This window comes from Sinohyriopsis cumingii, chromosome 17 (genome assembly GCF_028554795.1).
Source record: "Sinohyriopsis cumingii isolate HCF-2022 chromosome 17, ASM2855479v2, whole genome shotgun sequence".
NCBI classification, from domain to species: domain Eukaryota; kingdom Metazoa; phylum Mollusca; class Bivalvia; order Unionida; family Unionidae; genus Sinohyriopsis; species Sinohyriopsis cumingii.
Window position 1 is genome coordinate 56,983,061 of NC_142977.1, and position 27,462 is coordinate 57,010,522.

Below are 27,462 nucleotides of genomic sequence, written 5' to 3' on the forward strand. Positions count from 1 at the left end.
TGACATATCACAAGCTCTTGAAATGCTTTTTTCCCCTTTATGTCCCTTTGGACTATACTCTGGCCAGTCTTTTTGCTTTAAGCTTTTTCATCATCCTGCAGACACTATCCCCAATTGTAAATCTGCCAAGGGAGCTCAAGTAGCATATCTGAAAATAATAATAATAATAATATTACTATTTTTTGATTTTGATATTATTATTGGTAGTAGTATTTCATGATCGATGTGACAAAATATGCTTGTATATAGTTATTTTATGCCATGGTTTTGCAAGCAAATTTAATTTCTGTAACTTGAAAAAATTTGATAACATTAACTATGCAACACAATGTACTAATAGCAATTATAAACCAAATTAACCACCGTGAATCTATTAACTTCATAAATGACATTCACTCAAGGATTGAATTAAAGTAGCCACATAATACATAATAGTGTATATGTAGTAAAATACCTGTTACATGTTCATCTCTAAACATATTTTGGCCTACATCCTTAAGACAAAACAGCTGACCACATGTTCACCCCACCCCCAAAAATAATTATACAGGCACCGCAGAACTTGCATAATGCATATTGAGGTTCACAACAGCAAATAAAGGTTATAACAGTTTTTCTAAATAGAAAATAAGGCCCCAATTTACCATCGTCTTGGAGAGTTTGGGATTCTCCTCCAACCTCTGGCAAAGGCCCTCTAGTTCCTCCACTGAATCACATGGCATTGCAAGAATTTCTTCTCTATATTCTGTCTGGGCCTTGTGTATGAACTTGGAGGGCCAGCTGCTCCAACAAATTCTCAATATTTGTGTCCAGTTTCGTAAGTACATTGAACTGGAAATCTGTAAGAGATTTGTGATGAAATTAGTTTTGAAAGATCAAGATCATTATTATAAACTCCTTATAAAGATCTGTACAGTGAACATGGGTTTAACAATGAAAAATATTTATGGAATGAAATACATGGTTTTTGTACAGTTTATATGAAAACTTTTCCCTATAATCCTTTATTTTTTTATTCCCTGGATATGTTGTTTCACTGCTGGTGTCGGTAAAGTCTGCATTCAATGTAGATGGTTTAGGCGTCTGACTTACAGAAGACAATGGTATACATAAGAAAGAAAAATAAAAAAACCAATGGAATGATGAACAGTCGACACATCAATGAAAAACAATTCATTGTTTATTTGCACAAATAAGTCTTGAACAGTATGTTTTATGACCTATAATTTAATTAATTAACATCTCACAATGTTCTGAAATAACAGTATCTAAGCTACAAGAGCTTGTGCTTTCATGTCATAATCTTCCATTTTGCAAACAAATTTTGATGTTGACTCAATGTATATGACCTTAGCATTGAACACTAACATTCAAAATGTCTAAAAGATGACAAGACTATTATCAACTGAAGTGACAACAAACCAATGAGTTTTATGTGCATTGAACATAAGCATTTTTAGATGCTACAAAATGTGTTTTTAGTGTACTGCCACAAATTACCCAAATTTTGTCAAACATAAAACAGTTCTACTACCTTAAATGAGAATTAAATTCATAAATACAGTGTATAATTGACTTACTCGTATTTAGAGAGCTGTAAATGAAATAAAGAGATTATATAAAAGTCAACAACTGTAGTATTTGTTTCATTATTCTATAATGTACATTTTTTTCCATCCTCAATACATACTACTTGCAGAGGAATTGGCAGAGAGAAATCTTTATATTCTCCACTCCAGAGTGGATGGTGATGGTGATGGTGTTGTCCTTCTGGATGCAGCTATGTATAAAAATAATCACTACTCCTTAATTGCAGTAAAAAAGAAACAAAGAAATCAGACTGGATTTTTTGGCATGTAAACAAAATGCATATTGGTTGCAATGACCACTGCATATGAGGCAGTGATACAATATATCACAAAATGCATTCTTTTTTAACAAAACATCTAATCTCATATATACAGCATCATGAGTAAGTAAGTACTCTTAAACACATCTTTATTAAACAGACAGAAAAATGATGAAATTTATACATACTTTTGATAAGGAATTTCCAATTGTGGCATGGTATAAAAGCAATTGATAAAAAGAGACCAGATAAACTAAATAGAACATACCAGCAGGATAAGAGGAAATCTTGGAGTCTGCAAAATACTCTCCATTTCAGGAGGTTTTGGATGAGATGGCTGACCAGAAAGGTTTCCACTTGAGATTTTCATCTTTTTTTCAGTTCTTCATTTTCATCTGAAATATCAATGAGAACTTGTAAATACTGTATGAGTCCTTGAATACACTGACTCCTTGTGACATACAGGGTTTGCAGAACAATCGCTAGCAATATTCACCACTTTTAAATCCAGCTGGTGAATTTTCACCATGAAATGCATCCGAATGCAGTGAATAATCCTGGATTAAACACAAAATAGTGTACAGAAATGTGCAATAAATTAGTCAAGCTCCAGAAAAAACAAAGATATGATTTATCTCTGATTCATAATGACTTTTCTTGTGCTACACATTTTACCAATGCAAATTACATTGAATTTTGTAAATTAAATGGTACAATTAAGATATGTATGTCAAAAGGTTACTAATCTTCAGCTTTCCAATTAATGCTAAACACAAGTATCAAGTCATGTATTTAGTCTCTCACTACCAATAAATGCGCTTTTAAGTAATCATCCTAGAGTGCACCAAAGTCATGTGAACTTGATCCAATTCCAACATTACTGCTGCTTGAGTGCTTAGATCCAGTATTGCCTTCACTAACTGATGTTATTAATACCTCTCTCTCATCAGCATAATTTCCATCATTTTTCAAAACTCCCATTGTAAAACCTCTGCTGAAGAAACTAACACTACACCATAATGATTTAAAGAACTACTGCCCGGTTTCTAATCTCCAATTCATATAAAAAATCTTAGAAAAGGTTGTTCAATCCCAGCTTGTATCTTGTCTGAATTCAAACAGTCTTTTTAGCAATGTACAATCTGCATATCGCCCTTGCCACAGGACACAAATTGTGTCTGCAAATAGATTACACTCCAGCCCAGTTGATCAATGTTGTGGTGTTCCACAGGGGTCTGTTCTTGGACCTGTTCTCTACACTCTATACATTCAGCTGCTCTCAAGTGTCATAGATCATCATCCAGTGTCTCACCAATTGTACAGTGATGACACCCAAATATACAAATCTAGCCACCCAACTGAAGTTGATGCTACCATCCAAGGTGTAGAGATGTGCATTTCTGATGTGAAATCATGGATGACTTGTAACAAGCTGCAGATGAATGATGATAAAACTGAGGCCATTCTGATTACAACACAAAGACTCTCTCATTCACATCCTTTACCTCGTACAATAAATATCAGCAACACCAACATTAAATTCACACAATCAGTACAAAACCTAGGTGTTACTCTGGACAGTACTCTCACATTGCACCAACATGTCATGAACATATGCAAGGCTGCATATCTTGAGCTGAGACACATCAGCTCCATTCTCAGATATCTTTCAGTTGATGCCACTAAAACACTTGTGTGTTCATTACTACTTTCAAGACTGGACTATGGTAACTCAATTCTGTCTGGTTCATCGTAATATCTACTGCAGAGACTTCAAAAAGTTCAAAACATAGCTGCTTGGATCATACTTAGAGTACCACAATCAGAGCACACCTCCCCGCTGCTCTGTACCCAACACTGGCTATCCATTCGATCCAGAATCAAACACAACATTTGTTCTCTGTGCAACGTTTCACTGACAGACTCTAGTCCAACATACCTATCCGACCTCACCTATGTGTACACACCAGCAAGATACTTACACTCCTCTTCCGACAATCATATACTCATTATTCTCACTACGAAAACAAAGTCACATGGACAGCATTCTTTTGCATACCAGGGCCCAGCAACATGGAATGAATTGCCGACTGAACTTAGACACAAAGACGCAGTGATCCCATTCAAGAGTGCTCTCAAAACTACTTATTCCGACTGCAAAAACAAACTTAATGACTTAATAATGTTAACTACCTTAAATATTCTCAGCATGTTTTTTATGTTTTCTAATTTCATGGTGTTTGTTTTTGTAATCATATCATTGTGTATGTTTTTATGTTGTCTAATGTTGCAAAGCGCTTAGAGCTTCTAAAGAGTAGGCACTATACAAAGTCCTCATATTATTATTATTATATTTAGCTTGGATGAATATTTTTAAAATCAGTGGCCATAACTAAAACAATGGGATTTTGTTTTATGATCATAAAAGTATGCTGGACACCATCCATGATGTACAATGCTGTTTGACATTTCTATGCACCTAAGGTTTCCATCTCAAATATTAAAGCAAAATGCATACCGAATTTGACAGATTGACGAAAATAAAATAAAGCAATGCTTACCATTTGAAAAGAGGCAATTGTCACTAGAATATTCTATTCAAAATGATATTAATTTTGGACACATGGGATACCACCCCCATGTTTTCCTGACTCGTGATATGTCGGCCTATTCTGTGCACAGCTTTAAAAGATGTAATGTTTATCCATCGAGCTATAGAAGTGAAATACATTTACTGTAGACTGTTTCTGTCAGCAGTTAAGTTGAGTAATTAGGTCAGGTTTATAACTAGTTTACAAAATTCAATGTAGAATGCCAATAAATTACAAGATATACTTTTGCAAACTAAAGTGATCTTGAAAAAAGATTAGTAAAGTTTAACATTTTATAAAAAAAATAAGCTATTATGTGAAAAAAAAAACAACAATGAAATAGGATGCAATGTGTTTATGTCTTGTTGATGGGGGAAAATTACTAAAGAATTTAGAAACAGACTATATGCTGGGGAATTTTTTGAGAATTTATGTTCTAGCGACAAGTTTACATATTGGGTAGCAGATGATTTTGTATGTGCGGGACAACTTCTTGCAAAATTGGAAACTTGGATTAAAATGCAGTATTGTTTTAAGGTATACATTACCATATTTTATATAATGTATTGTATGATTCTAAAAGATGCATAGTTAATCGGAATTTCTGGGTTACAGATTCAAGAAGGTCATGGAGTGGGTCTACATGTTGACTAATAAATTACTATTTGATCCCCTAGGTGATATTTCAATTCTAAATTAAAACCAATAATACTTAATGTATAACCAAAAATGCGACAACCTGGTGGAGAGGCGAAAATGGATATAAAAAACTTCCATATAGCCTCAGCAAATTTAAACTGAATAAATAGGGAAAAAATAATTAAACCTAACAACAAGACAAATTATGATATGATTTTCATACAAGAAACACATAATAAGTTGACTAAAGAACTAATAACTTTATGTGAGGAAAAATTAAATGGGGTTATAATTGTGAATGATTATAAGGAGATGTAAGGGGAGGGGTAGCTACTTTTATCAAGAATAAAATGGGAGTAACTTGGGAGCAAAAAAACAAGGGAAACTTTTTTGCAGGGAGATTGATACATATTGTGATAGAGGACACTCATTTTATAAATGTATAAATACCTGCTAATAAAAACAAAAAGCAACAATTCATTGAAAACCTGTTTAAATATGTACAAAATATTTCAATGGCACCCCCACCCCAATCTGTGTTTATATTGATGGAAATATTGTGGATCTGATTTGCAATCTTACTGCATGCAAATCTTTCCAGAAAGCACCTATGTACTGTTTAGACACCGGTATTTGGTAATAGCTATATCTAGCGCAAAATTCAAAATGGTCATAGGACAGAAGGTTGAGTAGCTACAATGTCATAGCCTCAATGTCTCCACAAAGTAGGGTAGTAATATTTGTGCTAGGGTTGTGCTATTCCATGTCGATTTACAAGTCACCAAACAGGATTTGATCTGGAAATATTTTTCGCAAAAAGATCTCCTCTGCCAATGGTAGTTCAATGGCTGGGAGAAATACTGGCAAGTCAGATGTGTATAAAATGTACAGCAATGTGTGCAGATAAAATTGTCAAAAATTTTTGCAGGTTTTAATTAAAGGGCAATATCAGCCTTGAAAGTGCCAGAAATTATCATTATAGATGTGGCTTGAGTCTACATGTTTTCAGTTAACAAAAACGGAGTATCAAAGCTAGTAACTGGCATCCTTGATAATTTGACTAATAACTATTTTTAATTAACCATTTCAGACTTATAAATATATACTCAATGTGTTTATACCAATATTAAGTTTCTGTATGTCACTGTGTTTAAGTTTTGATTTTCTCTGTTTTATTTCACTTGATACAAACACTGCTGACTAATCTTGTCATGTGGTGTATCTCGATGATACTGTAAAAGTGCATAGCTTAACACAGGTTTCAAACCCTTGCTATGAGCAGCAGCAGTAAACATGGCATGTACAACGAGAAATCAACTTTTTTACTTCTTGGCTATATAATCATTAGGTACTAATGTGTAAACTATTAAGTTGATATTTTTTTAATATAATTATTGTGCAGATTTACTAAATGTACTTTTGCGATACTAAGTCCCATGTTTGTTTAAAGGTTCTAACAAGATGGGGTTTTTATGCAATATGTCATAAGTATATAAGGTGTTGTGGGCTGCATGCATGAAGAGAGCTCAGCAGCTTTCTAACTAATACTGCAATTACTATGAGCTTTTTTAAAAGTTATTTATTTTCTTTAAGTTGTTTTTTACTGTTCTGTATATAGTTTAGGAACTTAAGCAATATTTTGGACTAGTCCGATAACATAAGACACATCACCCAATATTTTTGTTGGGGGGGCTGATGGGTCTTACTGCCTAATGAAGGGTGCTGTGTGGAGCGTTTTGATGTCGACTAACAGTGTAATGAAAGTCAAATTTTCAGAAATATCACACACAACTGGTAACCAATAACAATGCATTTCTACAAAGTAAAGTTATAATGTTTTTGTCAGACTTTACTTACCCTGATGTCTTTTCTCTAACAAATTCAAATTCTCACAAAAGAACCGGACCTGTTTTCAAGTTTTGTTGGCCTACATTTCAGTTGGCTGGAAAGCGATGAAAGTCAGGAATGCCAAAATCGGGTTTAGCTGAAACATTATTCTTTAATGAAACAAATAAAAATATGTTTTGCCTATTGGAACTGTAAGCAAGGTTTTATTTCATTCAAGAAACATATCCCCCACATGAACCTACTTAAACATGCTTTGGTGTACCTCGACTACTGTTGCATTGCAACAAATTCAAATGTATGTCAATGGAACATGAAAATATGTCCATTTGCTAGTGTCATATTTTCACTCCACCAGGATAAAGACAGTACTGCAAGTATATTAATTACACATAAATTAGTGGAAGAGTGTCGATATAGGCTGCCAAGTGTATGAGATATTCCTGAAACTTGGACTACTCATTCCGATGTCAATCGACATTGGAACTCATATACATGGCCATTATTTGGGTAGTAAGACATAGCACTAAAACAAAAACAACATGTGCTATGTCTTACATTGTAGAACTATATTTTGGACTTGTACATTTTTGTTTAAGATTTTATTTAAGCACAAAATATTTATTGATGGAATTTAATGTGCTTTTCTCTATTCTACATTATATAATTAATATTCATTCCTAACTTATTTTACAAGCGAACTACATATAGTTATATCATTTGTTATAAGAACTTGGCTATATTGTCAAGTGAATGTTGTCTTCACATACCAACACGTTTATTTTGTATGTACTGATTTTCTGTATTTAAGACTCTAATTCCATGCCTGAGAAATTTTTCTTATGCTGCAATACATGATTCAATTTCTTATACAGTATAGATCCAAAAATGTCAGGACCCTATTTTAATAAGGTCCCGACCTGATGGGTCTATGAAAATGGAACAGGCGAAAATTGAAACAGGGAGGGGTCTCTATTTTTTTATTATTTTTATAAACAAAAAAATAAAAAAGGGGTAGGCAATTGAAAGTCAAGATCTTTTTGAGAGATAGGAATGGCCCTGAAAAGGGCCTTTGGTTTTATGTTAATATACCCTTAACATAAAGGGCATCTGTGACATCTTCTTCTTGACCTTAGGCTGCGCCTGACTGTAGGACCATAGATTAAGATTCTTTTGAGGCATCCTTGATGCTCGACATAGATTCTTCGCATCCACAGGCTGGTGTCTGTCCTGTGGATAACTGTCCAGTTGGATCGGACATACATTGGTATGTCCGTCCGGAACATCATCGAAGACACAAGCATTGAAGATTGTACGTCGGTCCACATGTTGGGGTGCCGAGTAACAGGTGAAGGAATGCAGTGAACTGTACAAATTTATAGGGAGAGGAAGGATTGAAACGGATTGAGTTTGTTGACCAATCCAAACACGTGTTACAAAATTCAGTCAGCCCACATCCAATCCGAAGAGAGCAGTCTGTGACGTCACGTAGTCTATATAGATTCGCTAGCGCCTGTGCGCAGTCAATCTATGCGACAGTTTTTCAACATGACGGAAACTCAGAAAACGATCAATTGGGGTGCACCGACGGTGGAGACTACCCAAGGGAACCTGGACTTACTTTCAGAAGAGGTGAATTGGGATTTTGTGGATTTTTTTACCTCGCAAGAATTTGTTCCTGAACTTTCGTCACCTTCTCCTTCATTACCGCACATGGAAAATTTTAGACAGAGACAGAAAGAAGAATTGGAGAAATTTATACAACAGCAAAAGGAAGCAGAACAAGCTTTTCTCCTACAGCAACAGCAGCAAGCAGAAGAGGTAAGAAAAAAACGAGAAGAAGAAGAAGCAGCAGCAAAGAAACAAGGGTGTCAAAATCAAATGGTCACAGTACTGTTAGACACTTTAGCGGAGTTAAGAAGTCTGAAACAAATGTATCAGACTTCTTTATTACGGCCGAAGAGAATACGACCTTCCCGAGCTAAACACTCCAACCCTGTGACTAAGCCTACCGTACCACCCTTAGTGATTTCAAACAAATCATCATCAACAGTACGCAGTCCAGAAGTAGGCCTTGGCCGTGGCAAAGGCTTAAGACAGTTAAAGTTGATTGTTTAAACTCACCCCTTACACCAAAAAAGGCCCTTTTCAGGGCCACCCACGTCTCTCGAAAAGAGATAGACTTTTAATTGCCAATAACTAAAAAAAACATTTTACCCAATAGTACGTGTCTGTGTATGAGTGTGCGTGAGTGTAGGTTCTTATTTTAAAATCAAAACCCAAAGCCACTTACCTTTTATAATTAATTTATTCTTTTATAAATATTTACAATTCACAATTCACAACAGAGCACTTTAAAAAGTTCATAGACTTCTTCTGTCTCATTGTTCACTCTCTCTGCTTTTTTAATTTCTTCACCGTCACAGTCTTTTCCTCCTCTTCCTCCTCATTTTCTTCCCTTCTTTTCTTCTCCTGTTTCTTTTTCTTCACCTGTCTGTTTTCTTCCTCTTCTTCTTCTTCTTCCTCTGAAGAATCCCTCTCTTCTTCTGACTCCTCTTGTTTCTTTTTTGGGCAATCTGGAGACCAATGTCCTTTTTCTTGACAATAATAACAGGTATCTTAAAAAATGTTGTTTAAAAGAAAAAATGCCTTTGTCTTTTGTTTGGCTATAAGAATTTTGATTCATGCTCTTTGTCTTCTTACTATCCCTCCCATGACACTCATTGAACAGTCCGACTAGAAAACCGTGTAGGGATGTTTTCCTTCACGTCCGCGCTTTGACTATTAAAACCAGGGTAGTTTCCAGTCTAACCATCCATTGTCGACTCATCCTCCTACGAAGATGTGCTCCAGACTAGCTAAGCTAAACGAAGCCTATGTGAATTTGCATAGGGTCAGACACAGTCTGATACCGAAGCCGGAAGAGATAGAGAATGTGAGAATGTTAAAAGTCACTGAAGACCTGATAGAAGAGCTCTTCAGAGAAGAAATGAACAGGGAGAAAGAAGAATAGACAGAGAAGTACAGACTTCAGAAACAGCAGACAGAGCAGCAACAATAGCAGCAGCAGCAACCTGAACCTGACAGAGGCTTTGTCGATTGTCATATTGACACCAAAGAGTTCTTCTTCTCTTTCCGAAGAAGCAGACCTATTGTCAGAAAGCCTATCGTCAGAGGACGTCGCATTCTTAGAATATAAAAGATCGCCCTAGCTTCAACTTCACGCAAGCAAAAAACAGCCCTTTTCAGGGCTACCCCAATCTCTAGAAAAGAAATAAGAATCGATTTGCCAATGTGTGTATGTAGAGTAGTGTGAATATAAACACTCACTCATTTATGGTGTGATTGTATATGTTTATGTGTGTGTGTGTGTGTGATTGTAAGCGCTCACGTAAGTTTGTGTGGATAGTAGATTATGATAATGTTTTTTTGTTGTTTGAAGTGTGGGAATAGTAGATTTGGGGTTTTATTGACTGCATTAGGTATGTGGAAAGTATATTATTTGTTTAATGCAAATTTTTTAGAACAGTGATGGGTAGTATAAAAAGTGAGTGAGTGTTTCTTTTAGGTCCGCGCGTTTTAAGTGATCTAGGTAATATAAGTTTTGGGTCTTAGGGGGATGTTTTCCTTCACGTCCGCGTTTTTAGTATAAATTGAAAACCGCTAGGCAGTCTAGCTACCCCTGTTGATTGATCAACACTACAAAATGAGCAGAAGGCTAGCAAAATTGCTTCAACTTCATGTGCACCTGAGATATGCCAGGCTCATACTGAATGAGCTGGTTGCAGAGGCTATAGTGGAAGAAGGAAGGATGAAAGAGGAGGAGAGAAGAAAAAAAGAAGAGGAGGAAAAAGAGTGAGGAATGGCTGTACCACAGACACAACAAGGAAATTTCAGAATCCCAGAGACAGAAGATTGGGATTCTGAAGCCACTCATTCCACCTCTGCACTCCCAGCAAAAAGAGTGAAAGGTGATTGGAGTAGGAGATGCGTCTGCGGTGCCAGGCCAGGGAGGTGCAACCATTAACCAGGTGCCCTGGAGTTCAAAACAAACAGCCCTTTTCAGGGCTACCCAATACTCTAGAAAAGATATAGTAATCTATTTGCCAATGTGTGTATGTAGAGTAGTGTGAATATAAACACTGACTCTTTTTTCCTAGTGTGAGTGTATGTGTTTGTGTTTGTAAGTGATCAAGTAAGTTTGTGTGGATAGTAGATTATTGGGCTTTGTTTATTGCTGCTTCGTGTATGTGAATAGTCCCATGTTTGTTTAAAGGTTCTAACAAGATGGGGTTTTTATGCAATATGTCATAAGTATATAAGGTGTTGTGGGCTGCATGCATGAAGAGAGCTCAGCAGCTTTCTAACTAATACTGCAATTACTATGAGCTTTTTTAAAAGTTATTTATTTTCTTTAAGTTGTTTTTTACTGTTCTGTATATAGTTTAGGAACTTAAGCAATATTTTGGACTAGTCCGATAACATAAGACACATCACCCAATATTTTTGTTGGGGGGGCTGATGGGTCTTACTGCCTAATGAAGGGTGCTGTGTGGAGCGTTTTGATGTCGACTAACAGTGTAATGAAAGTCAAATTTTCAGAAATATCACACACAACTGGTAACCAATAACAATGCATTTCTACAAAGTAAAGTTATAATGTTTTTGTCAGACTTTACTTACCCTGATGTCTTTTCTCTAACAAATTCAAATTCTCACAAAAGAACCGGACCTGTTTTCAAGTTTTGTTGGCCTACATTTCAGTTGGCTGGAAAGCGATGAAAGTCAGGAATGCCAAAATCGGGTTTAGCTGAAACATTATTCTTTAATGAAACAAATAAAAATATGTTTTGCCTATTGGAACTGTAAGCAAGGTTTCATTTCATTCAAGAAACATATCCCCCACATGAACCTACTTAAACATGCTTTGGTGTACCTCGACTACTGTTGCATTGCAACAAATTCAAATGTATGTCAATGGAACATGAAAATATGTCCATTTGCTAGTGTCATATTTTCACTCCACCAGGATAAAGACAGTACTGCAAGTATATTAATTACACATAAATTAGTGGAAGAGTGTCGATATAGGCTGCCAAGTGTATGAGATATTCCTGAAACTTGGACTACTCATTCCGATGTCAATCGACATTGGAACTCATATACATGGCCATTATTTGGGTAGTAAGACATAGCACTAAAACAAAAACAACATGTGCTATGTCTTACATTGTAGAACTATATTTTGGACTTGTACATTTTTGTTTAAGATTTTATTTAAGCACAAAATATTTATTGATGGAATTTAATGTGCTTTTCTCTATTCTACATTATATAATTAATATTCATTCCTAACTTATTTTACAAGCGAACTACATATAGTTATATCATTTGTTATAAGAACTTGGCTATATTGTCAAGTGAATGTTGTCTTCACATACCAACACGTTTATTTTGTATGTACTGATTTTCTGTATTTAAGACTCTAATTCCATGCCTGAGAAATTTTTCTTATGCTGCAATACATGATTCAATTTCTTATACAGTATAGATCCAAAAATGTCAGGACCCTATTTTAATAAGGTCCCGACCTGATGGGTCTATGAAAATGGAACAGGCGAAAATTGAAACAGGGAGGGGTCTCTATTTTTTTATTATTTTTATAAACAAAAAAATAAAAAAGGGGTAGGCAATTGAAAGTCAAGATCTTTTTGAGAGATAGGAATGGCCCTGAAAAGGGCCTTTGGTTTTATGTTAATATACCCTTAACATAAAGGGCATCTGTGACATCTTCTTCTTGACCTTAGGCTGCGCCTGACTGTAGGACCATAGATTAAGATTCTTTTGAGGCATCCTTGATGCTCGACATAGATTCTTCGCATCCACAGGCTGGTGTCTGTCCTGTGGATAACTGTCCAGTTGGATCGGACATACATTGGTATGTCCGTCCGGAACATCATCGAAGACACAAGCATTGAAGATTGTACGTCGGTCCACATGTTGGGGTGCCGAGTAACAGGTGAAGGAATGCAGTGAACTGTACAAATTTATAGGGAGAGGAAGGATTGAAACGGATTGAGTTTGTTGACCAATCCAAACACGTGTTACAAAATTCAGTCAGCCCACATCCAATCCGAAGAGAGCAGTCTGTGACGTCACGTAGTCTATATAGATTCGCTAGCGCCTGTGCGCAGTCAATCTATGCGACAGTTTTTCAACATGACGGAAACTCAGAAAACGATCAATTGGGGTGCACCGACGGTGGAGACTACCCAAGGGAACCTGGACTTACTTTCAGAAGAGGTGAATTGGGATTTTGTGGATTTTTTTACCTCGCAAGAATTTGTTCCTGAACTTTCGTCACCTTCTCCTTCATTACCGCACATGGAAAATTTTAGACAGAGACAGAAAGAAGAATTGGAGAAATTTATACAACAGCAAAAGGAAGCAGAACAAGCTTTTCTCCTACAGCAACAGCAGCAAGCAGAAGAGGTAAGAAAAAAACGAGAAGAAGAAGAAGCAGCAGCAAAGAAACAAGGGTGTCAAAATCAAATGGTCACAGTACTGTTAGACACTTTAGCGGAGTTAAGAAGTCTGAAACAAATGTATCAGACTTCTTTATTACGGCCGAAGAGAATACGACCTTCCCGAGCTAAACACTCCAACCCTGTGACTAAGCCTACCGTACCACCCTTAGTGATTTCAAACAAATCATCATCAACAGTACGCAGTCCAGAAGTAGGCCTTGGCCGTGGCAAAGGCTTAAGACAGTTAAAGTTGATTGTTTAAACTCACCCCTTACACCAAAAAAGGCCCTTTTCAGGACCACCCACGTCTCTCGAAAAGAGATAGACTTTTAATTGCCAATAACTAAAAAAAACATTTTACCCAATAGTACGTGTCTGTGTATGAGTGTGCGTGAGTGTAGGTTCTTATTTTAAAATCAAAACCCAAAGCCACTTACCTTTTATAATTAATTTATTCTTTTATAAATATTTACAATTCACAATTCACAACAGAGCACTTTAAAAAGTTCATAGACTTCTTCTGTCTCATTGTTCACTCTCTCTGCTTTTTTAATTTCTTCACCGTCACAGTCTTTTCCTCCTCTTCCTCCTCATTTTCTTCCCTTCTTTTCTTCTCCTGTTTCTTTTTCTTCACCTGTCTGTTTTCTTCCTCTTCTTCTTCTTCTTCCTCTGAAGAATCCCTCTCTTCTTCTGACTCCTCTTGTTTCTTTTTTGGGCAATCTGGAGACCAATGTCCTTTTTCTTGACAATAATAACAGGTATCTTAAAAAATGTTGTTTAAAAGAAAAAATGCCTTTGTCTTTTGTTTGGCTATAAGAATTTTGATTCATGCTCTTTGTCTTCTTACTATCCCTCCCATGACACTCATTGAACAGTCCGACTAGAAAACCGTGTAGGGATGTTTTCCTTCACGTCCGCGCTTTGACTATTAAAACCAGGGTAGTTTCCAGTCTAACCATCCATTGTCGACTCATCCTCCTACGAAGATGTGCTCCAGACTAGCTAAGCTAAACGAAGCCTATGTGAATTTGCATAGGGTCAGACACAGTCTGATACCGAAGCCGGAAGAGATAGAGAATGTGAGAATGTTAAAAGTCACTGAAGACCTGATAGAAGAGCTCTTCAGAGAAGAAATGAACAGGGAGAAAGAAGAATAGACAGAGAAGTACAGACTTCAGAAACAGCAGACAGAGCAGCAACAATAGCAGCAGCAGCAGCAACCTGAACCTGACAGAGGCTTTGTCGATTGTCATATTGACACCAAAGAGTTCTTCTTCTCTTTCCGAAGAAGCAGACCTATTGTCAGAAAGCCTATCGTCAGAGGACGTCGCATTCTTAGAATATAAAAGATCGCCCTAGCTTCAACTTCACGCAAGCAAAAAACAGCCCTTTTCAGGGCTACCCCAATCTCTAGAAAAGAAATAAGAATCGATTTGCCAATGTGTGTATGTAGAGTAGTGTGAATATAAACACTCACTCATTTATGGTGTGATTGTATATGTTTATGTGTGTGTGTGTGTGTGATTGTAAGCGCTCACGTAAGTTTGTGTGGATAGTAGATTATGATAATGTTTTTTTGTTGTTTGAAGTGTGGGAATAGTAGATTTGGGGTTTTATTGACTGCATTAGGTATGTGGAAAGTATATTATTTGTTTAATGCAAATTTTTTAGAACAGTGATGGGTAGTATAAAAAGTGAGTGAGTGTTTCTTTTAGGTCCGCGCGTTTTAAGTGATCTAGGTAATATAAGTTTTGGGTCTTAGGGGGATGTTTTCCTTCACGTCCGCGTTTTTAGTATAAATTGAAAACCGCTAGGCAGTCTAGCTACCCCTGTTGATTGATCAACACTACAAAATGAGCAGAAGGCTAGCAAAATTGCTTCAACTTCATGTGCACCTGAGATATGCCAGGCTCATACTGAATGAGCTGGTTGCAGAGGCTATAGTGGAAGAAGGAAGGATGAAAGAGGAGGAGAGAAGAAAAAAAGAAGAGGAGGAAAAAGAGTGAGGAATGGCTGTACCACAGACACAACAAGGAAATTTCAGAATCCCAGAGACAGAAGATTGGGATTCTGAAGCCACTCATTCCGCCTCTGCACTCCCAGCAAAAAGAGTGAAAGGTGATTGGAGTAGGAGATGCGTCTGCGGTGCCAGGCCAGGGAGGTGCAACCATTAACCAGGTGCCCTGGAGTTCAAAACAAACAGCCCTTTTCAGGGCTACCCAATACTCTAGAAAAGATATAGTAATCTATTTGCCAATGTGTGTATGTAGAGTAGTGTGAATATAAACACTGACTCTTTTTTCCTAGTGTGAGTGTATGTGTTTGTGTTTGTAAGTGATCAAGTAAGTTTGTGTGGATAGTAGATTATTGGGCTTTGTTTATTGCTGCTTCGTGTATGTGAATAGTCCCATGTTTGTTTAAAGGTTCTAACAAGATGGGGTTTTTATGCAATATGTCATAAGTATATAAGGTGTTGTGGGCTGCATGCATGAAGAGAGCTCAGCAGCTTTCTAACTAATACTGCAATTACTATGAGCTTTTTTAAAAGTTATTTATTTTCTTTAAGTTGTTTTTTACTGTTCTGTATATAGTTTAGGAACTTAAGCAATATTTTGGACTAGTCCGATAACATAAGACACATCACCCAATATTTTTGTTGGGGGGGCTGATGGGTCTTACTGCCTAATGAAGGGTGCTGTGTGGAGCGTTTTGATGTCGACTAACAGTGTAATGAAAGTCAAATTTTCAGAAATATCACACACAACTGGTAACCAATAACAATGCATTTCTACAAAGTAAAGTTATAATGTTTTTGTCAGACTTTACTTACCCTGATGTCTTTTCTCTAACAAATTCAAATTCTCACAAAAGAACCGGACCTGTTTTCAAGTTTTGTTGGCCTACATTTCAGTTGGCTGGAAAGCGATGAAAGTCAGGAATGCCAAAATCGGGTTTAGCTGAAACATTATTCTTTAATGAAACAAATAAAAATATGTTTTGCCTATTGGAACTGTAAGCAAGGTTTCATTTCATTCAAGAAACATATCCCCCACATGAACCTACTTAAACATGCTTTGGTGTACCTCGACTACTGTTGCATTGCAACAAATTCAAATGTATGTCAATGGAACATGAAAATATGTCCATTTGCTAGTGTCATATTTTCACTCCACCAGGATAAAGACAGTACTGCAAGTATATTAATTACACATAAATTAGTGGAAGAGTGTCGATATAGGCTGCCAAGTGTATGAGATATTCCTGAAACTTGGACTACTCATTCCGATGTCAATCGACATTGGAACTCATATACATGGCCATTATTTGGGTAGTAAGACATAGCACTAAAACAAAAACAACATGTGCTATGTCTTACATTGTAGAACTATATTTTGGACTTGTACATTTTTGTTTAAGATTTTATTTAAGCACAAAATATTTATTGATGGAATTTAATGTGCTTTTCTCTATTCTACATTATATAATTAATATTCATTCCTAACTTATTTTACAAGCGAACTACATATAGTTATATCATTTGTTATAAGAACTTGGCTATATTGTCAAGTGAATGTTGTCTTCACATATCAACACGTTTATTTTGTATGTACTGATTTTCTGTATTTAAGACTCTAATTCCATGCCTGAGAAATTTTTCTTATGCTGCAATACATGATTCAATTTCTTATACAGTATAGATCCAAAAATGTCAGGACCCTATTTTAATAAGGTCCCGACCTGATGGGTCTATGAAAATGGAACAGGCGAAAATTGAAACAGGGAGGGGTCTCTATTTTTTTATTATTTTTATAAACAAAAAAATAAAAAAGGGGTAGGCAATTGAAAGTCAAGATCTTTTTGAGAGATAGGAATGGCCCTGAAAAGGGCCTTTGGTTTTATGTTAATATACCCTTAACATAAAGGGCATCTGTGACATCTTCTTCTTGACCTTAGGCTGCGCCTGACTGTAGGACCATAGATTAAGATTCTTTTGAGGCATCCTTGATGCTCGACATAGATTCTTCGCATCCACAGGCTGGTGTCTGTCCTGTGGATAACTGTCCAGTTGGATCGGACATACATTGGTATGTCCGTCCGGAACATCATCGAAGACACAAGCATTGAAGATTGTACGTCGGTCCACATGTTGGGGTGCCGAGTAACAGGTGAAGGAATGCAGTGAACTGTACAAATTTATAGGGAGAGGAAGGATTGAAACGGATTGAGTTTGTTGACCAATCCAAACACGTGTTACAAAATTCAGTCAGCCCACATCCAATCCGAAGAGAGCAGTCTGTGACGTCACGTAGTCTATATAGATTCGCTAGCGCCTGTGCGCAGTCAATCTATGCGACAGTTTTTCAACATGACGGAAACTCAGAAAACGATCAATTGGGGTGCACCGACGGTGGAGACTACCCAAGGGAACCTGGACTTACTTTCAGAAGAGGTGAATTGGGATTTTGTGGATTTTTTTACCTCGCAAGAATTTGTTCCTGAACTTTCGTCACCTTCTCCTTCATTACCGCACATGGAAAATTTTAGACAGAGACAGAAAGAAGAATTGGAGAAATTTATACAACAGCAAAAGGAAGCAGAACAAGCTTTTCTCCTACAGCAACAGCAGCAAGCAGAAGAGGTAAGAAAAAAACGAGAAGAAGAAGAAGCAGCAGCAAAGAAACAAGGGTGTCAAAATCAAATGGTCACAGTACTGTTAGACACTTTAGCGGAGTTAAGAAGTCTGAAACAAATGTATCAGACTTCTTTATTACGGCCGAAGAGAATACGACCTTCCCGAGCTAAACACTCCAACCCTGTGACTAAGCCTACCGTACCACCCTTAGTGATTTCAAACAAATCATCATCAACAGTACGCAGTCCAGAAGTAGGCCTTGGCCGTGGCAAAGGCTTAAGACAGTTAAAGTTGATTGTTTAAACTCACCCCTTACACCAAAAAAGGCCCTTTTCAGGGCCACCCACGTCTCTCGAAAAGAGATAGACTTTTAATTGCCAATAACTAAAAAAAACATTTTACCCAATAGTACGTGTCTGTGTATGAGTGTGCGTGAGTGTAGGTTCTTATTTTAAAATCAAAACCCAAAGCCACTTACCTTTTATAATTAATTTATTCTTTTATAAATATTTACAATTCACAATTCACAACAGAGCACTTTAAAAAGTTCATAGACTTCTTCTGTCTCATTGTTCACTCTCTCTGCTTTTTTAATTTCTTCACCGTCACAGTCTTTTCCTCCTCTTCCTCCTCATTTTCTTCCCTTCTTTTCTTCTCCTGTTTCTTTTTCTTCACCTGTCTGTTTTCTTCCTCTTCTTCTTCTTCTTCCTCTGAAGAATCCCTCTCTTCTTCTGACTCCTCTTGTTTCTTTTTTGGGCAATCTGGAGACCAATGTCCTTTTTCTTGACAATAATAACAGGTATCTTAAAAAATGTTGTTTAAAAGAAAAAATGCCTTTGTCTTTTGTTTGGCTATAAGAATTTTGATTCATGCTCTTTGTCTTCTTACTATCCCTCCCATGACACTCATTGAACAGTCCGACTAGAAAACCGTGTAGGGATGTTTTCCTTCACGTCCGCGCTTTGACTATTAAAACCAGGGTAGTTTCCAGTCTAACCATCCATTGTCGACTCATCCTCCTACGAAGATGTGCTCCAGACTAGCTAAGCTAAACGAAGCCTATGTGAATTTGCATAGGGTCAGACACAGTCTGATACCGAAGCCGGAAGAGATAGAGAATGTGAGAATGTTAAAAGTCACTGAAGACCTGATAGAAGAGCTCTTCAGAGAAGAAATGAACAGGGAGAAAGAAGAATAGACAGAGAAGTACAGACTTCAGAAACAGCAGACAGAGCAGCAACAATAGCAGCAGCAGCAGCAACCTGAACCTGACAGAGGCTTTGTCGATTGTCATATTGACACCAAAGAGTTCTTCTTCTCTTTCCGAAGAAGCAGACCTATTGTCAGAAAGCCTATCGTCAGAGGACGTCGCATTCTTAGAATATAAAAGATCGCCCTAGCTTCAACTTCACGCAAGCAAAAAACAGCCCTTTTCAGGGCTACCCCAATCTCTAGAAAAGAAATAAGAATCGATTTGCCAATGTGTGTATGTAGAGTAGTGTGAATATAAACACTCACTCATTTATGGTGTGATTGTATATGTTTATGTGTGTGTGTGTGTGTGATTGTAAGCGCTCACGTAAGTTTGTGTGGATAGTAGATTATGATAATGTTTTTTTGTTGTTTGAAGTGTGGGAATAGTAGATTTGGGGTTTTATTGACTGCATTAGGTATGTGGAAAGTATATTATTTGTTTAATGCAAATTTTTTAGAACAGTGATGGGTAGTATAAAAAGTGAGTGAGTGTTTCTTTTAGGTCCGCGCGTTTTAAGTGATCTAGGTAATATAAGTTTTGGGTCTTAGGGGGATGTTTTCCTTCACGTCCGCGTTTTTAGTATAAATTGAAAACCGCTAGGCAGTCTAGCTACCCCTGTTGATTGATCAACACTACAAAATGAGCAGAAGGCTAGCAAAATTGCTTCAACTTCATGTGCACCTGAGATATGCCAGGCTCATACTGAATGAGCTGGTTGCAGAGGCTATAGTGGAAGAAGGAAGGATGAAAGAGGAGGAGAGAAGAAAAAAAGAAGAGGAGGAAAAAGAGTGAGGAATGGCTGTACCACAGACACAACAAGGAAATTTCAGAATCCCAGAGACAGAAGATTGGGATTCTGAAGCCACTCATTCCGCCTCTGCACTCCCAGCAAAAAGAGTGAAAGGTGATTGGAGTAGGAGATGCGTCTGCGGTGCCAGGCCAGGGAGGTGCAACCATTAACCAGGTGCCCTGGAGTTCAAAACAAACAGCCCTTTTCAGGGCTACCCAATACTCTAGAAAAGATATAGTAATCTATTTGCCAATGTGTGTATGTAGAGTAGTGTGAATATAAACACTGACTCTTTTTTCCTAGTGTGAGTGTATGTGTTTGTGTTTGTAAGTGATCAAGTAAGTTTGTGTGGATAGTAGATTATTGGGCTTTGTTTATTGCTGCTTCGTGTATGTGAATAGTCCCATGTTTGTTTAAAGGTTCTAACAAGATGGGGTTTTTATGCAATATGTCATAAGTATATAAGGTGTTGTGGGCTGCATGCATGAAGAGAGCTCAGCAGCTTTCTAACTAATACTGCAATTACTATGAGCTTTTTTAAAAGTTATTTATTTTCTTTAAGTTGTTTTTTACTGTTCTGTATATAGTTTAGGAACTTAAGCAATATTTTGGACTAGTCCGATAACATAAGACACATCACCCAATATTTTTGTTGGGGGGGCTGATGGGTCTTACTGCCTAATGAAGGGTGCTGTGTGGAGCGTTTTGATGTCGACTAACAGTGTAATGAAAGTCAAATTTTCAGAAATATCACACACAACTGGTAACCAATAACAATGCATTTCTACAAAGTAAAGTTATAATGTTTTTGTCAGACTTTACTTACCCTGATGTCTTTTCTCTAACAAATTCAAATTCTCACAAAAGAACCGGACCTGTTTTCAAGTTTTGTTGGCCTACATTTCAGTTGGCTGGAAAGCGATGAAAGTCAGGAATGCCAAAATCGGGTTTAGCTGAAACATTATTCTTTAATGAAACAAATAAAAATATGTTTTGCCTATTGGAACTGTAAGCAAGGTTTCATTTCATTCAAGAAACATATCCCCCACATGAACCTACTTAAACATGCTTTGGTGTACCTCGACTACTGTTGCATTGCAACAAATTCAAATGTATGTCAATGGAACATGAAAATATGTCCATTTGCTAGTGTCATATTTTCACTCCACCAGGATAAAGACAGTACTGCAAGTATATTAATTACACATAAATTAGTGGAAGAGTGTCGATATAGGCTGCCAAGTGTATGAGATATTCCTGAAACTTGGACTACTCATTCCGATGTCAATCGACATTGGAACTCATATACATGGCCATTATTTGGGTAGTAAGACATAGCACTAAAACAAAAACAACATGTGCTATGTCTTACATTGTAGAACTATATTTTGGACTTGTACATTTTTGTTTAAGATTTTATTTAAGCACAAAATATTTATTGATGGAATTTAATGTGCTTTTCTCTATTCTACATTATATAATTAATATTCATTCCTAACTTATTTTACAAGCGAACTACATATAGTTATATCATTTGTTATAAGAACTTGGCTATATTGTCAAGTGAATGTTGTCTTCACATACCAACACGTTTATTTTGTATGTACTGATTTTCTGTATTTAAGACTCTAATTCCATGCCTGAGAAATTTTTCTTATGCTGCAATACATGATTCAATTTCTTATACAGTATAGATCCAAAAATGTCAGGACCCTATTTTAATAAGGTCCCGACCTGATGGGTCTATGAAAATGGAACAGGCGAAAATTGAAACAGGGAGGGGTCTCTATTTTTTTATTATTTTTATAAACAAAAAAATAAAAAAGGGGTAGGCAATTGAAAGTCAAGATCTTTTTGAGAGATAGGAATGGCCCTGAAAAGGGCCTTTGGTTTTATGTTAATATACCCTTAACATAAAGGGCATCTGTGACATCTTCTTCTTGACCTTAGGCTGCGCCTGACTGTAGGACCATAGATTAAGATTCTTTTGAGGCATCCTTGATGCTCGACATAGATTCTTCGCATCCACAGGCTGGTGTCTGTCCTGTGGATAACTGTCCAGTTGGATCGGACATACATTGGTATGTCCGTCCGGAACATCATCGAAGACACAAGCATTGAAGATTGTACGTCGGTCCACATGTTGGGGTGCCGAGTAACAGGTGAAGGAATGCAGTGAACTGTACAAATTTATAGGGAGAGGAAGGATTGAAACGGATTGAGTTTGTTGACCAATCCAAACACGTGTTACAAAATTCAGTCAGCCCACATCCAATCCGAAGAGAGCAGTCTGTGACGTCACGTAGTCTATATAGATTCGCTAGCGCCTGTGCGCAGTCAATCTATGCGACAGTTTTTCAACATGACGGAAACTCAGAAAACGATCAATTGGGGTGCACCGACGGTGGAGACTACCCAAGGGAACCTGGACTTACTTTCAGAAGAGGTGAATTGGGATTTTGTGGATTTTTTTACCTCGCAAGAATTTGTTCCTGAACTTTCGTCACCTTCTCCTTCATTACCGCACATGGAAAATTTTAGACAGAGACAGAAAGAAGAATTGGAGAAATTTATACAACAGCAAAAGGAAGCAGAACAAGCTTTTCTCCTACAGCAACAGCAGCAAGCAGAAGAGGTAAGAAAAAAACGAGAAGAAGAAGAAGCAGCAGCAAAGAAACAAGGGTGTCAAAATCAAATGGTCACAGTACTGTTAGACACTTTAGCGGAGTTAAGAAGTCTGAAACAAATGTATCAGACTTCTTTATTACGGCCGAAGAGAATACGACCTTCCCGAGCTAAACACTCCAACCCTGTGACTAAGCCTACCGTACCACCCTTAGTGATTTCAAACAAATCATCATCAACAGTACGCAGTCCAGAAGTAGGCCTTGGCCGTGGCAAAGGCTTAAGACAGTTAAAGTTGATTGTTTAAACTCACCCCTTACACCAAAAAAGGCCCTTTTCAGGGCCACCCACGTCTCTCGAAAAGAGATAGACTTTTAATTGCCAATAACTAAAAAAAACATTTTACCCAATAGTACGTGTCTGTGTATGAGTGTGCGTGAGTGTAGGTTCTTATTTTAAAATCAAAACCCAAAGCCACTTACCTTTTATAATTAATTTATTCTTTTATAAATATTTACAATTCACAATTCACAACAGAGCACTTTAAAAAGTTCATAGACTTCTTCTGTCTCATTGTTCACTCTCTCTGCTTTTTTAATTTCTTCACCGTCACAGTCTTTTCCTCCTCTTCCTCCTCATTTTCTTCCCTTCTTTTCTTCTCCTGTTTCTTTTTCTTCACCTGTCTGTTTTCTTCCTCTTCTTCTTCTTCTTCCTCTGAAGAATCCCTCTCTTCTTCTGACTCCTCTTGTTTCTTTTTTGGGCAATCTGGAGACCAATGTCCTTTTTCTTGACAATAATAACAGGTATCTTAAAAAATGTTGTTTAAAAGAAAAAATGCCTTTGTCTTTTGTTTGGCTATAAGAATTTTGATTCATGCTCTTTGTCTTCTTACTATCCCTCCCATGACACTCATTGAACAGTCCGACTAGAAAACCGTGTAGGGATGTTTTCCTTCACGTCCGCGCTTTGACTATTAAAACCAGGGTAGTTTCCAGTCTAACCATCCATTGTCGACTCATCCTCCTACGAAGATGTGCTCCAGACTAGCTAAGCTAAACGAAGCCTATGTGAATTTGCATAGGGTCAGACACAGTCTGATACCGAAGCCGGAAGAGATAGAGAATGTGAGAATGTTAAAAGTCACTGAAGACCTGATAGAAGAGCTCTTCAGAGAAGAAATGAACAGGGAGAAAGAAGAATAGACAGAGAAGTACAGACTTCAGAAACAGCAGACAGAGCAGCAACAATAGCAGCAGCAGCAGCAACCTGAACCTGACAGAGGCTTTGTCGATTGTCATATTGACACCAAAGAGTTCTTCTTCTCTTTCCGAAGAAGCAGACCTATTGTCAGAAAGCCTATCGTCAGAGGACGTCGCATTCTTAGAATATAAAAGATCGCCCTAGCTTCAACTTCACGCAAGCAAAAAACAGCCCTTTTCAGGGCTACCCCAATCTCTAGAAAAGAAATAAGAATCGATTTGCCAATGTGTGTATGTAGAGTAGTGTGAATATAAACACTCACTCATTTATGGTGTGATTGTATATGTTTATGTGTGTGTGTGTGTGTGATTGTAAGCGCTCACGTAAGTTTGTGTGGATAGTAGATTATGATAATGTTTTTTTGTTGTTTGAAGTGTGGGAATAGTAGATTTGGGGTTTTATTGACTGCATTAGGTATGTGGAAAGTATATTATTTGTTTAATGCAAATTTTTTAGAACAGTGATGGGTAGTATAAAAAGTGAGTGAGTGTTTCTTTTAGGTCCGCGCGTTTTAAGTGATCTAGGTAATATAAGTTTTGGGTCTTAGGGGGATGTTTTCCTTCACGTCCGCGTTTTTAGTATAAATTGAAAACCGCTAGGCAGTCTAGCTACCCCTGTTGATTGATCAACACTACAAAATGAGCAGAAGGCTAGCAAAATTGCTTCAACTTCATGTGCACCTGAGATATGCCAGGCTCATACTGAATGAGCTGGCTGCAGAGGCTATAGTGGAAGAAGGAAGGATGAAAGAGGAGGAGAGAAGAAAAAAAGAAGAGGAGGAAAAAGAGTGAGGAATGGCTGTACCACAGACACAACAAGGAAATTTCAGAATCCCAGAGACAGAAGATTGGGATTCTGAAGCCACTCATTCCGCCTCTGCACTCCCAGCAAAAAGAGTGAAAGGTGATTGGAGTAGGAGATGCGTCTGCGGTGCCAGGCCAGGGAGGTGCAACCATTAACCAGGTGCCCTGGAGTTCAAAACAAACAGCCCTTTTCAGGGCTACCCAATACTCTAGAAAAGATATAGTAATCTATTTGCCAATGTGTGTATGTAGAGTAGTGTGAATATAAACACTGACTCTTTTTTCCTAGTGTGAGTGTATGTGTTTGTGTTTGTAAGTGATCAAGTAAGTTTGTGTGGATAGTAGATTATTGGGCTTTGTTTATTGCTGCTTCGTGTATGTGAATAGTAGATAATATGAAATGAGAAAAGTAGGGGATGTTTTCCTTCACGTCCGCACGTTTTAAGTGATCTAGGTAATATAAGTTTTGGGTCTTAGGGGGATGTTTTCCTTCATGTCCGCGCTTTCCGTATAAGAACCCACAACGTTCGTCATTCGCACCATTCTACAAAGAATAAAAAAGAAGATGGCTTCGAACCACCTTGATAAAATGAAAAAAAATTGCAAGACGTCCTGGACAATTTGGGCATGATGGAGCAAATGTTAGTTAACCTAAACGAGGATCACTATTCTTATAGTCCCCATCAAGTGAAGATGGAGATCAACAATTTAAGAAAACAAAAGGAAATCATAAGTGATCTGTTGAAAGAAATAAAGGAGGAGAAGGAGGATGAAGAGGAAAGGATAAGGATGAGAGCATGGAACGAAAAAATTGAAAAGGAAGAAGAAAATGTGAAGAGGAAGAAAGAAGAGGAGGAGAAGCAGAAAGAAGAGAAAAAGAAGAGAAAGGAGGAAGAAAAGAAAGAAAAGAATAGAAAAAGTGTAGGACAGAAAATAAGAAGCTGGTGGAGAAATAGAAGAAATTAGAAGAAGAAGAAAGCCAAAGGCCCTTTTCAGGGCCACTCCTATCTCTCGAAAAGATCTTGACTTTCAATTGCCTACCCCGTTTTTTATTTTTTTGTTTAAAAAAGTAATAAAAAAATAGAGACCCCTCCCTGTTTCAATTTTCGCCTGTTCCATTTTCAAAGACCCATCAGGTCGGGACCTTATTAAAAAAGGGTCCCGACCCTGTTCCATTTCTCCTAGTCCCTAGACAGTCCCACGATTTATTCCCTTTGTTCAATTTCCTTTGTCCCTAGAGTGGATAGTTTTTTTTCTCCCATGTTAAATTCCCCTTGTCCCTAGAATGGATATGTTTTTTTCTCCCATGTTAAATTACAGTCCCCAGAGTGGATATATCCTTTTTAACATGGAAGTCCCCTAGTCCCTAGACCGTCCCCATTCACTACTACCGTTGTCATTACCAGCCTGAAACCCAATTTAATGCCATTTGTATAAATTCATTTCAAATAAATATTATGATATAGTTGAAGTGTAAAGTCAAGCAAGTATTCTGTTTGCAGATTTTACATTTTAGATATTACAGTAAAGTCATATTTTCTCTTGTGTAGTAAACTTTATTGCAACTGGTTCCAAAATAGTAAATCTTATTTAACTTTCATTCACCAGAATAGGTATTAATACAATCCTGAATTAACTGTATGGTATTAAAATATACCCTGATCTTGTGTGAGATTGTAATATACAGAACTATACCTCAAGACAACAATAATATATTGACTTTATATTATATCAAGACTGTCATGGTTATGAACTCCAACTTTATTCAGGTTTTTTCATAATAAATGATCATCTTGTGCTATGGTTGAAAAGAAATCAAAGTTCAGTTTAACTCCATTCTCTCCACATTTGTCAGTTGTTAAGAGGCATACTCATCCTCAGTGTTATAGTAAAATGTAATCTTATTTGGATCAATCTTGGTGGTGTAATATATGAATGGAGAAAGAATATTATCATCCAGATTAAAATATTTTTTATTCAGACTCTACTAAAATTTTTAGCTGGATATGATGTGTACGAACAAAGCAATGTGTACCATGACCTTTTTAATTTAACATTTTAAACTCCTGCAGAAGAAAGAGATTTTTTAGATCCATTAAACTGTATTAACAAAAACATTTCTTCAGTATGATTTTCCTTTACTTAGTAGTGACAAAACTCATATTTTAAAGTTGTTGCTTTTTGTGTTTGGTTTGGCCTTTTATGGTAAACCAACACAAGTAAGTTATTTAGTGACAAGGCACTTTAAGTATAGTGCCTTGCCCAAGGACACACCATGGTAGCTAACCCAGGCTGGTCCGATAGTAGAATTTGAACCTACATTATTTCACAGGTCCAGAAAGCTAACCACTGAGCCACTACAGCTCCCCATCTTATAGTGGAATGCTGGTATACTTTATGATCAAGAAGGATGGGTTGGGGTATGCATGTTCCATCTGAAAAAAGTGATGGAATTTTTGTTTACATAATATTTTAGTCATACAATATGAATCATTTTCTATAGATTTAAAATGTATCAGATCAAGTTAAGAAAAATCATATATTCTGTTTCCTGGGAATGTACTAAAATTCACTGTTATTGTTTGATTTTTTGGTAGTAAGCTTACTTGGTATTTTTTTCTTTTTAACTTGAATACCTAATTTGT

At 37.0% G+C, this 27,462-nt stretch overlaps 1 protein-coding gene across 2 annotated transcripts; it reads right to left on the bottom strand.

The window, feature by feature from the left end:
- Positions 1–30: 30 nt before the first annotated feature.
- LOC149778821 (uncharacterized) lies at positions 31–27,462 on the bottom strand. Of its 2 annotated transcripts, XM_089938533.1 has the most exons (5): positions 27,138–27,462; positions 2,118–2,244; positions 1,691–1,780; positions 645–839; positions 31–148 (listed from the first exon to the last, which is right to left on the bottom strand). In XM_089938533.1, exons 2-5 carry the CDS (start codon positions 2,217–2,219, stop codon positions 53–55), a joined length of 483 nt encoding a protein of 160 aa, XP_089794659.1. In that variant the 5' UTR covers positions 2,220–2,244; positions 27,138–27,462; the 3' UTR covers positions 31–52. The 2 variants fall into 2 exon arrangements, with proteins under 2 accessions (XP_089794659.1, XP_089794658.1); XM_089938532.1 differs by lacking the exon at positions 27,138–27,462 and having other exon boundaries at positions 2,118–2,367.

Bases quoted from the DNA above. Each gene is read 5' to 3' on its own strand.
- LOC149778821 (XM_089938533.1), bottom strand. From the start codon at position 2,219: ATGAAAATCTCAAGTGGAAACCTTTCTGGTCAGCCATCTCATCCAAAA. The intron at 840-1,690 runs GTATGTATTGAG...AATCTCTTACAG, and splicing joins TGCCAATTCCTCTGCAAGTA to ATTTCCAGTTCAATGTACTT. The intron at 149-644 runs GTAAATTGGGGC...TATTATTTTCAG, and splicing joins CCAAACTCTCCAAGACGATG to ATATGCTACTTGAGCTCCCT.